The sequence below is a fragment of the Thunnus thynnus genome, chromosome 20 (genome assembly GCF_963924715.1).
Source record: "Thunnus thynnus chromosome 20, fThuThy2.1, whole genome shotgun sequence".
Lineage (NCBI taxonomy): Eukaryota > Metazoa > Chordata > Actinopteri > Scombriformes > Scombridae > Thunnus > Thunnus thynnus.
The window spans coordinates 22,061,555-22,074,628 of record NC_089536.1 but is presented as its reverse complement, the minus strand read 5'-3'; the positions used below and the strand labels follow the sequence as shown (position 1 = coordinate 22,074,628).

General features: G+C 41.2%; 1 protein-coding gene across 1 annotated transcript in view; it reads right to left on the bottom strand.

The window, feature by feature from the left end:
- The window catches only part of pkd1b (polycystic kidney disease 1b), a 31,809-nt gene that overhangs the window by 3,966 nt on the left and 14,769 nt on the right, over positions 1 to 13,074 (bottom strand). The window contains exons 19-36 of the mRNA XM_067576733.1: positions 12,332 to 13,060; positions 10,922 to 11,075; positions 10,567 to 10,732; positions 10,220 to 10,415; positions 9,917 to 10,084; positions 7,515 to 7,655; positions 6,910 to 7,120; positions 6,110 to 6,233; positions 5,557 to 5,700; positions 5,020 to 5,452; positions 4,556 to 4,667; positions 4,184 to 4,398; positions 3,866 to 4,068; positions 3,579 to 3,776; positions 3,332 to 3,486; positions 1,416 to 1,616; positions 734 to 908; positions 455 to 637 (exon numbers count right to left, since the gene is read on the bottom strand). Coding sequence (XP_067432834.1) covers positions 455 to 637; positions 734 to 908; positions 1,416 to 1,616; positions 3,332 to 3,486; positions 3,579 to 3,776; positions 3,866 to 4,068; positions 4,184 to 4,398; positions 4,556 to 4,667; positions 5,020 to 5,452; positions 5,557 to 5,700; positions 6,110 to 6,233; positions 6,910 to 7,120; positions 7,515 to 7,655; positions 9,917 to 10,084; positions 10,220 to 10,415; positions 10,567 to 10,732; positions 10,922 to 11,075; positions 12,332 to 13,060 — 3,908 coding nt within the window. The remainder of the gene's footprint in view (positions 1 to 454; positions 638 to 733; positions 909 to 1,415; positions 1,617 to 3,331; positions 3,487 to 3,578; positions 3,777 to 3,865; positions 4,069 to 4,183; positions 4,399 to 4,555; positions 4,668 to 5,019; positions 5,453 to 5,556; positions 5,701 to 6,109; positions 6,234 to 6,909; positions 7,121 to 7,514; positions 7,656 to 9,916; positions 10,085 to 10,219; positions 10,416 to 10,566; positions 10,733 to 10,921; positions 11,076 to 12,331; positions 13,061 to 13,074) is intronic.

Genomic DNA, 13,074 nt, shown 5'->3' with positions numbered 1-13,074 from the left:
TCATTCAAAAATGTCCCGATTAATTCAACATAAACAGCTCAGCAGTTTGCACAGTGCAACTATAGCACCTGGACTTTTTCAGTTTGTCTGAAAACCAAGCAACATGTGGAACAGTCAATTTCTAACAAAAATTTTTTCAGCATTTATACAGCAGTATGCAGTCAAATGAATTTGACAATAATATTGAGGTAAATGCTTAAACATAGGGGCATAAGTAGAGTTTGCTCCAAAATTATCCAAATCTGCTGAATTTAACTGCACTTAGAGCATTGAGTTGTGACATTTGTCATTTGGTGAGTTTGACACTTTTGTATCCAATCTGACCGTCAAACTATCATGAATTGGTAAAATTTGGTCTCACTTAGGCAAACATACAACACAGGTCTTCTCATTTTACACTGATGTTGAAGGAAATATCAGTGAATCCTAAAAGTTAACATCTTTCTGTATTTACCTTGGAAATACAGGATGTGGCCTGGGACAGGAAGCGGAGCTGCAGGATACTTGTTGCCAGGGACAACAAAGCCAGGAGGAGCTGAAACCAGTGTTGGCCTTGACACAAATACATGGCGCGCTCAGCAGCCATGGACCACAGCTCACCAAACAAGATGAGGAGAGCAGAGATGAAAAGAAGAACCTGCAGTATAAAGCCAGGGAATTTTATTGTTCAAGAATATGTATTGCTTTCAATTTAAGTTCTTTGTGTATTTGACAGAATTATAGTGATTGTTACCGTCAGTGCCACCTGAAGGTCCAGGCCTGAGAAGGATGAAGGGATGAGGAGTGGATGGATAGAGATGGAGGGAGTGACTCTCTGTGTCTGGGCCCACTCTAGTTGAATGGACACGCACACAAATAAACCAGACTCTCTGTGGTAGTGTGTGAAGTCAACAGAGAGAGTTTTAAACCTGAGAGAGGAAAAACACACTATTAGTATCAAATCAAAATCAATATATTAAGGTCTTTTAAATTTGATTTTCAACAGTTTTACATCATAATTAGTGATAACTGTGCAGTAATTTATGGAACTCTATACACAACCCATGTGGCTCTAAAGATGTAGATTTGATCATTACAATAGAGGGCTAAGATCAAGCAAAACATCAAGTAATCACATCAGAAGAGGTTTCAGGATCCCTGCTGAACAATGTGTGATAAAATGCAAAATTATGACATTTTCCTAATAAAATTTTTCCATCTCTTATTGGTTCATTTGTTTCCAGAAAAAAAGAAGTTGCATTGTTTTGTTTTTTTGGCAAGTTTTAATGGGGTGGCACGCCTCATTGTTTTCAAAAGAGTAATTCAGTTCTTTGTCTCTCTCAGAGGAATAAACAACTGAAAAATGAAAGTATTAATCAATACACGCTCAGCATATCTTGGACTTGCAGTGACGTTGCCGTAGAAAATCCACTTACAGTTTTGTCCTCCAGTCTGCCATGTGAAGGTCAGTGAGAACCTGGTGTGTCATTGTGCTGCTGTTTCCCAAGAAGACACCTGCCACAGGGCCGAGAGTGTAAGTGTACTGGAGCCGTGGCAACCCTACAAGTTGTAGCAAAGGGTTTTGGTGTATGTGTTTCACCAAGGTGTGGTTGATCCACTGCCCTGCATCTGACCAGCTGGATGAAAAGAGAATATGTGTGTGATTACATACATGCACATACATGCAGATGCACAATTCTATATGGTGATAAGAGATCAATTACTCATTAACATGGGGACAGTCTTGATTTTCAAGTACTGTTCTCCAGAGATAAAAAGACCAAAACCAACAACAAACTGATCCCACTAATAAGCATTGCCTGTGCCACACAGCTGCATTGTTGTCCATTTGCTATTAACACACCACTGCACTGCACACATGTTCCTTTACTCCCATGAACATACACAGTGTAGTTTATTTTGATATGTTCTTTAACAACCTTTTTTGTGGCATATTGTAACATTGAAATATGTAATAACATAATTACTTTACAGGTTCTACAGAACCGTGGTGTTCACATCATTTTTTCCAAATTTTCATTTTGTTTCCCGGCACTATACCACATAACCATTTACAAAAATACAACTGTCCAATTGTTTCTTCCTCTATCCCTATAGTCTTGTTTTCTTCCACTGTGCCTAAATTCAACTACTAGTACAAACTGCTAAGTACTTGGTACCTGATTCATCAGTGAAATTACACTGTAAATTGTGGGCTGTAATATACAGTGTTACCAAAAAATATATAATAATGCCAGCCCTATACTTTTTTAAAGATAATTTTTTGGCATTTTTGCCTTTATTCTATTGTGGAAAGTGCAGGGAGATGGGGTAGAAAGAGGGGTAAGACATGCAAAAGGGAATTCAGTTGGTTTCAAACTGCAGATACTGTGGTTATGTGGTATCTTAACCTGAGGGCTATCAGAGTGCCCCATCAGCCTTATCTTAAAACACAGAAATGTGTTTTTCTTCTTGTTCCTTCAGTTGAACGTTTGAGCCTCACCGTGCAGAAGGATGTATGCGCAGAGTTTGACACTAGAGGGCTATTTTAACATTCATCTGCTGTAAGTGGAAAGTTTCTCTGTGCTCATTGAAAATCCGAATTTAAGAGGCAGGCCTATGAGCATGGTTTGTGACATCATAACTAGTTTGGAAGCCAATCCTGGTCCATTTTAAGGATTTTAACATAATTATACTTTTTTGTGGAAAAACCATATCAGACACACATTATTGTTCCAAACAGAATATTTTTATATGTCTTAATATATGTCCAGGGGGGATCTTCATATTCATATCAATCTATACTGAATTTGCTTAATGTTTTTATGTATTAAATTACTTTTTCAAATAGGAAAAAAGTAATGACATCAAAAATGCCTTGCAGCTTGCCAATAAAACAACAAATTTCATGCACATCAGTGAACTATTAATGCAGTTATGTATAGGTCTGTATTAGCGGTGTAATTACTAAGAATACTGCTCTTGCTTGTGAAAGATCATTTTTGTAACATTTTTTTCCACAGGATTTCATTCTGGTGACAGTGAAATTCACTGTTAGATTGATGAAAATCATAGAAAGATACACTGAGTGAACAGGAGCTGACACATTTGTTTCTTCCTGCCTCCAAAGTTTTTATTTATTTATTTATTTATTTATGTTTTAATACAGTACAGCAACAAGATGTGCACACCTCCTGTAACAAAGACAAACTAAGTCAAAACATGTCACCATAATTGTCTAGTGGAACAGGCAGGCTCCAGGTTTTCTCCTCAAAACATGCACTGTTTGGCTGTAGTGTGTGTTTGGTTTGGTGTAGTGTTGTGACAGCAGGAAGTAGAGTGTTGTCCTTACTCTCTGAGTGAGGTGAGGTTAGGGAAACCCAAGGGTGCTGTGTGAAGACGGCTCCTGACAGCAGAGTGCAGCAGCCTGCCCTGCCTCTGCTCTACACTGTCTTGGTAGTTCACCATCAGCACCAGTAACAGAAATAACAGCTGGCACACACAGTGCTACAGAGAAGATGCAGAGGTTAATTAACATAAAATGAGATGCTTGTAGAAAAAAACAGCAACAAAACGTAAAAGCTTGGTTTTATTCTCACCCTTATGAGTGATCGCAGAGCTCGGACTTTGCGGGCCTCTTCTTTAGCCTGCAGCAGCCCATAGCCACACAGTGGCCGAACCTTCCCACCATGCTCTCCAAATGCCCTCACCACTCTGGTTTCCTGGGCCAGCTGGTCCTCCACCTCTGGATCCACAGGCCGCCACAGTGCTGTGTAGATCAAGGCCTGCACACACACCTGAGCAAAGAAGATGGAGATGCAAATCAAAGGAATTATCCACCAAAGATCACAGAAATGAGTTAATTGGATGACATGTTTGAACTCACCTTGAGAGGTTCCAGCAGCAGAGCAGAGGTGAGGAAGGCAGAGAGAGACGATATCAGCCACATGAGGACAACTGCTCTGGAGAAGAAGCTGCCGTAAAGTCCCACAAGAGCCAGGCAGGCTCCTAGCAGCACAGCCACCAGGGGGTAAATCACACACAGGGCCCAGGGGGGGAGCAGCCAGCTGGGCTGACCTCGAGAAACGCCTAGGGTAGGAAGAGCCATGGACTTATCAGACACCAGTCACACCATATCACCAGATGTTAATGAAAAGATACCAATGTGGCATTTGTTGGGTATTCTTATCCTAGAATTTAGTACCTATGCGTGTGGTGGAGGAGGAGTGTGTGGAGTCAGGAGAAGGGCTCGGCAGGAAGGTGCTGGCCACAGAGTCTACAGATAGCACAGAGGGACACTTGTAGAGTCCTGTCTCATACAGGGAAGAACAGGACTGTGGATCTGGCTTGTGGATCTTTACACCATAGAGGAACTTATCCTCACTCTGATCTGACCAGCTGCTGCAGGAGGTGCTCTGGCTAAGAAAGAGAAAATCACAGGTTTTTCTCAATAAGATGAGTTTCAGAAATATTATTAAAACATGAGACAAGTGAAAGCAATGCAATAACTAATGATCTATGCAAGAGAGGACAACATGAAATCAGCATTTTCATTATGGATAGAGACTAGCCTTACGTGTTTGAGAATGAGGAGGTGGTTCTAGGGGAGTCCCGGCCGCTGTCTGAATTACTGTTCATTGTATCTATTGTGTCAGCTGCTGCTGCTATAGACATCAGTAGATCCTCCTCTGGAGGCAAGCCCAAAAATACACAATTAAACTCAGAAAGACAATAAGAAAAAATATACAGTACAATGTGGATTTCACCTATTGCAATAACATGCTGCAATTTCCTGTTGGGGCAGTCCACTTTCCCTAAACCTGCCTGCACTATTCCTGCTGGAGTCAATGATGCCCAACATTTTTCAGGACAACATGTCAACCTTCAGAGAACAGATTGGAAACATTTAGATTTTTGCCTTAAAGAAACCATATAATACTCACTTTGACATGACAACATACAGTAGAAACAGACTTTTCAGGTGTACATTTCCCTTCTGTGGATATTTGAATTTCTGAATCTATTTGAACAGTTTCTCACCAGACAGAGTCAGGAATGTTGTCAGATTGTGGTTGTGAACTTGGACTGGGTTGGGGTCCATGGTGAGGACCTCATGGCCTGGTGCAACAGGGGAATTATGAGAGTCAGAAATTTCTTTTGAAAGGGGATATGTACAAAGGGGAGGGAGAAGAGAAGCAGGTGATTCAGAGGAGGAAGGTGAGGCCAGGCGCAGCTGCATCAGGGCCTTTTTTCTCCTCAGTTGCCGTGTTTGACCAAGAGCAGAGGAAGCCTTGCAGGGGTCAGGGGAGGTGGTTGTCTTGGTTGAAGGGCCTGCTGGCAGATTGAGGAGGCTGTCACATGATGCCCATGCCACCACACACTCCTCTTGACATGCTCCATCTGTCTGGGGTGCCAAACCAGAGGCAGCCCAGAAGTCCAGAATGCTGGAGTCAAACGCCTTGCTCTCCAGCAACTAGAGGAAATTAAAAAAAAACATGTAGACTGTGATTCTAATAATTGGAGAAGTAGAATAACAACTGTGTGTGTGTGTGTGTGTGTGTGTGTGTGTGCTCTCACAGATGAAGGACTGTCTCGGCCTGGACTAGAAGAATCCGGCAGAGACAAAAAAGAAGGGCCTGAAAGCTCTGATTGGCCGAGGTAGACATCCATCTCCACAGAGTGACAAACAGGAGAGGGAGGAACTGACATGTCCACGCTTTCCTGGTTACATTCACACATGTGCGCACACACGCACATGCATGCACACACACACACACACACACACACACACACACACACACACACACACACACACACACACATATTAATATACACTTGCTGCTGCAGCATCTCTTTGTGTACATCCAGATAAAATGGGAAACGCTCTCTAGTGTTTCCATACAGAGATAAGACTGTTTGACAAACAAAGCTGGGACGCAAGTCCAAGACATCATGGTAATGACCTCTAATCAGCAACTCACTGAGGGCACGTATAAAAACACAGAAGAACAAACGCCACTGGTCTGTGTATTTATTCAAATTAACATTTCAGTACACTCAGGTCATAAGACAACAGTCTCTTTCAGCAGTAAAATACTTTAATTAAAATAAAGAAGCTGTGTTGAGTTACCTGACTGTGAGCTTTTCTAAACAGGAAACAGAGGAAACACTGGAGAGGAAACACCAGTACTGCAACGGTCATCCCCACAGCAACCGTCTCCACATTAAACACCAGCTGAGCTGACACTGGACCACTTGTGAAAAAAGGGACACCAATCAGTTTTATCCCGTCACCCCTGCAAAATGTACTGAAAGACTGATTTATATATTGGTATGACTTGTAATTGTATTTTTCCTGATAATGCAATATTACGTCCTTTATTGCAGTGATTCCCAACCAGGGGTACATACAGTATACCCCAGGGGGTACTTCTGTGGTTGCCATAGTAAGTTCAACAAATTACTCAACTAAATTCAACTAATTAATCAAAAATAGGAGTTGTGATTTGATTAAAATAATATATCCATTACCACTATAATGTATCGATTACCACCACATATTGCAATTGAAAGTGTGTGAAAACTAGTTAGCAAGAGAGCAGAGAAGTTTAAATAGTTTGCTAAAAGTAATGGATAAATTGAAAGCTCCTGCTTCTGCAACTCCAAATGGTAGTGGTAACCACGCTGACCAAAGCAACCTAAACATTGACAATTCAATTGTATGAGAAAATATTGTAACAAAATCAACTTTTATCTAATTTATAGGACTAAATAACCAGTTTATAATCCATTCCTAAATCCATTCCTAAATATACAACATATTTTGGTGGTGATGTAGGTGTACCTAAGATGTCTGACTGTGGGGTATGTCAGGCAGAAGGTTGGGAACCACTGCTTTATTGTTTTAACCAGTGATTATTCCATTCTTACCTGTGCCGCTCTGAGCCCACAGCCCCGTACCACAGCGCTCCCAGTGCCAGGTAGAGGTGCAGCACGAGGGCACTGCAGGTAACCCTCTGACCCCTGGTGAAACGACTGTGGGAAGGGCGTTCCCATAGCGACAGCCACAGGTGGCGCTCCACCATCCCAAACATCAGCTGGGAGGTGAGGACCCTTTGAAACTGAGAAAGCTCTTCAGGACCTGGGAGGAGGAATTGAAAAGGATGAAAAATGTTGGAAAGTGATCTTTCAGACAGATGTGTGGGTGTTAATATATGATTGTATGGGACTGTGAGGGAACCCTAACTCTGCAAATATGGTAAAAATGATGATCTGATAAATCTTATATTCTAGACTTTGAAATATCCTTTTTCTTCAAGGAAATGAAACAAAACCAATACAGAGGGATGATCTTTCCTTGCCCATGTTGAGTCACTTGTTTTGAGGGAAAAAAAGTTGATATCTGATGAAAACAAAATTTATTTTTTCAGGCAACCTTGATAGAAATAACTTTGTTCATCTTAAACAGTAGCCAGCATTACTTGATGAGGTTAATATTTCTTGCAATATGTAGGTGGAAAGTAATGTAATCTTACATGAGGCCAGAACTTCCTTCTCCACCGTGCCATTTTTCTGTTTCTCCACAGAGAGCCAGTCCTCCAGCAGGAAGAAGAACATGTGATCTGTCTGAGGGTCCCACACCACCACATGCTGAACATACCAGGACGGGTCCAAACCTACATTCACATGTGTGAAAATCAATCACGTTCACTTGTGGTTATACAGCTAGGTAGGGTTTGGATGTGTGCTCATTAACATGCCTGTGGAAGGACTCAGTAGTTCTTTATGAAATTACAAGTGGAAGTATACCATGCATCACATATAAATATTTTAGATTTTGTAGCTCCAGTCAGATATAAAAAGCTGAAACCTTCTTTTCTGCCATGGCTGAATGAAGAATTAAGGATTTTAAAGAGACAATGCAGGAAGGCAGAGCAGAAATGGAAAAAGGATAAACTCAGTTTCTCCCATATTCTCTAAAAAGTTTTAAGGTTCACTTATTAGTGTACAATCAAAGAAGCAAGTAACATCTATTTTTCTGAACTGATCGCTAAACAGGGTCATAATCTCAGAATCTTTTTTAAAACTGTAAATTCTGTGATTGGTCCCCCACTAAGCCAGCCAGCTGAATCTTCCCCAGAGAGATGTGAAAAATTTCTTCATTACTTTTGTGACAAAATAGTGGAGATTTGGCAGCACTTTAACACTGAATTCAGAGAGGCTGACATTGACTCCTGCCCACCTTCACCATTAACCCACTTCAGTAAAATCTCTCTGTCAACCCTGGAACACACTGTTGCACTTTTAAAATCTTCCACCTGCCCTTCAGACTGCATTCCCACTTGGTTTTTAAAAGCTGTATTTCAGACAGTTGGTCCAGATATTTTAGCCATTATTAACTACTATCTGTCTACTGGTACTTTCCTCTCCTATTTTAAACATGGCACTGTTTACCCCCTCTTAAAGAAGCCCTCTCTAGATCCCCCTGTTTTAATTAATCTTAGACTCATTTCCAAGTTGCCATTATTATCAAAGATTTTAGAAAAAATTGTCTCCACTCAACGGATTTCTTTTATGAACAATAATCAATTTTTTGAAAAATTTCAATCTGGTTTTCGATCCCTACACAGCACTGAGACTGCTCTGGTCAAGGTCATCAATGACTTACTGCTTGCAGCCGACACAGGCCTGTATTCCATTTTCATTCTCTTTGACCTCAGCTAAGCCTTTGACACAGTGGACTATAATGTCTTAATCTGTCTGAAGAACTATGTTGGCGTCAGTGATGTGGCACTGGATTGGTTCATTTCCTATCTGTCAAACAGGTCCTTTGCTGTAATACTTTGAGATGCTTCCTCCTCTTGTACTCCTCTCTTTTGTGGGGTCCCACAAGGGTCCATTTAAGGTCCCCTCTTATTCAATATATATATGCTACCCCTGGGGCAAATCATCTCTCCTCTAGTCTGGGTGCCTCATCTAATAATGTTTGTAAAGAGGCCCGCAACCTAAGTTCTATTTTTGACTCTCCTGATGCTCAGGTGACCAAAGTGTTGCAGTCCTGCTTTGCCTAACTGAGACAGCTAACCAATATCAGGTCATTCCTTTCCTCGGCAGACTTAGAAAAGGTCATCCATGTTTTTATCTCCTCCAGACTTGACTATTGCAATGCACTTTCTGGTATCAGCAGGTGCAGTTCAAAGACTGCAGTTGATACAAAATGCTGCTGCCAGGCTTTTAACGCATACTAAGAGAAGCGAACACATTACACCAATCCTTGCTGCCTTTCACTGGTTACCTGTGTGGATTATAATTGATTTTAAGATTTTAATTTTTTACTGCTTGTTCTTAAAGCCTTGAATGGTCAGGCTCCTGCCTATATCTGTGATCTGCTAACCCCCTGAGTCTGATCGTTGCCTGAGATCCTCCTGCAGGCCCCATTAATGGTTCCAAAATCTTGACTTTGCTGTTTGGGCCCCTCAGCTGTGGAACTCTCTGCCTAGAGCTTCCTCTTTTAAATCTCTTCTTAAGACTCACTTTTATCTTATGGCTTTTTCTTAACTGATGGTATTTGTTGTAAATTATTTTTGTCTTGCTTATAGCTTAAGTTTTGGATCTTATTTACTTGCCTTATCTGTTTTTGAAAGGTGCTATATTTAAAGTTATTTTTTTTATTATTATCTGCACACATATGCATGTAATCACACACACACCAGGTTATTTTACTGGAATCTTGTGCAGTAATTTACTCTAAAAATGTAATTTTTAAAGTTATTTGGTCTCACACTGGATATCGTTGTAAAAGTTAATTTCTAAAAAAAAAAAAAAAGGTATTAAAATATATGTCTAGATGGTGAAATCATTTTTTGATTTTATCAAGACAAGGTCACTTGTTTAAAAAAAAAGAAAAGATATAGATAATTTTGCAGTTTCCATGTACCTGTGTTGTCATGCCAAATGCGAATTTTCCAAACTTCTCCCAGGTTGTTATCTGTCTCTAAGTGAAACTGGTCCAGGCTGCCGCGCTGAAAAGCTCCATCTCTTTGCAGATGGCGAGAGCCACTCTTGTTCACACCATACAGACCGATGCCAACATGTGCTGTGGTGCCTGATGGGTGATACCACCACATTAAAATCATTTATATCATTTGCTGGAGTTAGGGGTTTCATAAATTCATGTCCTAGACATATTTTTGTTTTCTGATTGCACTTCAACATCTCTATTCACTTGTCCTTGGCTGACCTGCTCCCCGCTTCCAGCCAGTCTTGACCAACACTCTATAGTGGTACAACCCCGGTCGGCCACACAGAGGGACTTGGCTCAGTCTCAGGCTGTCCAAGTGGTCCAGTTTGTGAGCAATGATCCCCACCAGCAGGTGGATCAGAACCAGGACAGCACATACAATCCCCACCACCATGTTCCGCATGGGACCACCAGACTGGACAAACATGGATGAAGGAAAAAGGGAAAGTGCCTGTTGGTATACTATTTAAGACCCTCACTTTGCACTGGAGAATAGATCAGGTATTAGTCAAGTGTGCACAGTGTACTGAATAACAGCTGGTGTAATGCTTTGTGTTCTCACATACCGGTGGCAACAGAACAACAGCCCCAGGATGAACAAACAAACTGGCCCCAAACATGGTGAGATGCTTGGTGAGACAGTGTGCTGCATGGAGTGTGCTGCCCTCCAGTGGCTGAAGACCCTCACTGCTCCAACGTCTCTCCTTCACATTGTAGTACTGGCATAGAGAGCTGAACACACAGATTGACACGCGAACAGGACCGCCGTCCACCAGTGAGGAGGTCAGGGTGACAGAGAGAGGCTTGCCTGTCTGACTCAAACTGTTGTGGAAAAATATTCAGTCAAGTAAAGTCCTTTTTAATTCACCAAAATGAGCACTCAAACAGAGCACTGAGTTACAGAAAACGGCTGTGACTCACAGTGGAGACAGAAAGATGGTTTCCTCTGTGGTGGTGGCTGGTGCAGAGAGACTGAGAGCCCACACTCTCACTAGGGAATCCTGGGATGCATTAGTCCCTGGCACTGCAGAGTTCACTTCTATCTTGACATGTCCCAAGCTCACTGGAGTAGCTCCTAGAGATGCATAATGTACTCTGAAAAACAGCCTTTTTAATTCATAATTTATGCAAAAACTCACAGATATACAGTGAGGCTAATTAATAATTATGTAGGCACTGCATGATAAACCTTAAATATAGCTCACTCTCATTCCTAAACAAATGACTTTATACATCCTGAAATGTCATGTGCATAACACAACTTCTTTGAACTGTCACAGCCAATGTCAATCATTCATAAATGAATGCGTTCATACTTTAATGTGTGGTGTGGGTTGTTATCTTGTTCAAGATTAAATTGAGATATGGTAGCACACTAATATTTTTTAAGCTTTATTCCTATTATGTTTATCAAAAGAAGTGAGAAAGCTATAAAGAAGAAATAAATATTTAAAGCCCCTATCTGTATAATCATTCTGACTTTGGTACCCCACCAGTTGCAGTACATTTCCTCTGTGATTGGCTCATTTTTCTACAAACAAAAACATATTCTATTAAAATAATGTAGAAGATTCTAAATCACACGAAAATTCAAAACTTTTATATTGACACCTTATAAAGTTGTTATGGCAAATGTGTTAGCATAGTTGCCTATTTACACATCTAGCAAAAATGGAGCAACATTAGTATTCATTTCAAGTCATTTTTTTGGCCAACTAAGAACATATATCCAATATTCACTCTCCTTTTAGCTCTGTTTTGATCTCCACTAACTCCTGAGGGATATATCTTTGCTACATGCTCCACCATGTTCACCCACCAGCTGGTCACTAAGACCAGCTGGTGACCAGCAGCTTTATATGTCTGCTGTTTGATGCTGGGCTGGTGGTATACAGTGAGTTTATGAAAGCCTCTTGGTTGAAGACACAACAAGGTTGATGAGAACAGTGTGACTGAACCAAAACAGTAAAGTTGTTGGCTCTAAAACAAAAACAGTGAGCTCAAAGACACTAAAACGTTCCATAGAGCTGAGGAGAAATGCAGAGTTGGTTTATAATAGTCTGTGAGTTTGTCAGTATGAGCAACACCTTTCACATTATCTATAGTCATTTGATCCATAATTAACATAAAAATATTTGTTAGTGCAGCTTTAAAGGCACCATGTGTACAATCGGAATATTTCTGACTTTTGTGACTCTGAAAAAGAAAAAAAAACAACAAACAAAAAAAAAAATCATCAGAGTAATTTGAAATATAATATAACATATCTACATATAAGGGCTTTGAATAGACGAAGATAGGTGTGGAGAAAGAAAAAAATATTTATTATACCTGGTGCCAGGCTGAAGTTGAAGGAGATGTATAAACCTGCATTTTCATCCAAGCCATCCACAGCCTTTACTGTGAAGTTCAAACGTCCTTCAGTGGGGAGTGTTACAGTAAGACATGCCCCATTCCCGCCTTCATCTACCCTCCCATCTCCACCCACATCACCTTGTCCCACAAGGTACTTGTTGGGCAGGGTGACCTGTATGCCCTGTTCAGGGTCCAGATCCTGGATGGGAATGGGCTGGCCTTGAGGTGTGGTGAGCTCCATGGCAACCAGACCGGTAGAGATTGGAGGTTTGGCTGTAGTCAGCAAAGGGTTGGACTCCAGTGCTCCATCCATTCCGAACAGTACCTGCACCATCTCAGACCTCTGACTCTTCAGGTGAGTAGTAAGAGAAGTGGGAATATGAAACGGACATGGGCTAGAACTCTTTGATCCGTCAGTTGGCGATGACAGAAAGGGGATGATCTGCTGTTGGTTGGACTTGTTTGATTGCTGAGTGCAGAGGAGTTCAGAGGGGTTTCCATGGAAACCAATTGTGCTGATATAAGGGGTGGAGAGTGAAAGGGGTGCCTCGCCATGAACGTGTGAATGCATCAGAGAGCGCATTAAGGCTCTTGCATGGTTCAGTGCTGACAGGGCGATTATTGAAGCTGACTGCAGAGTGCTTGAGTAGTCCGGGGGAGAATTGGGCTCACTGACTGATTCAGACACAGCAGCCAGAGTGCTACCTGGAAACACAAAG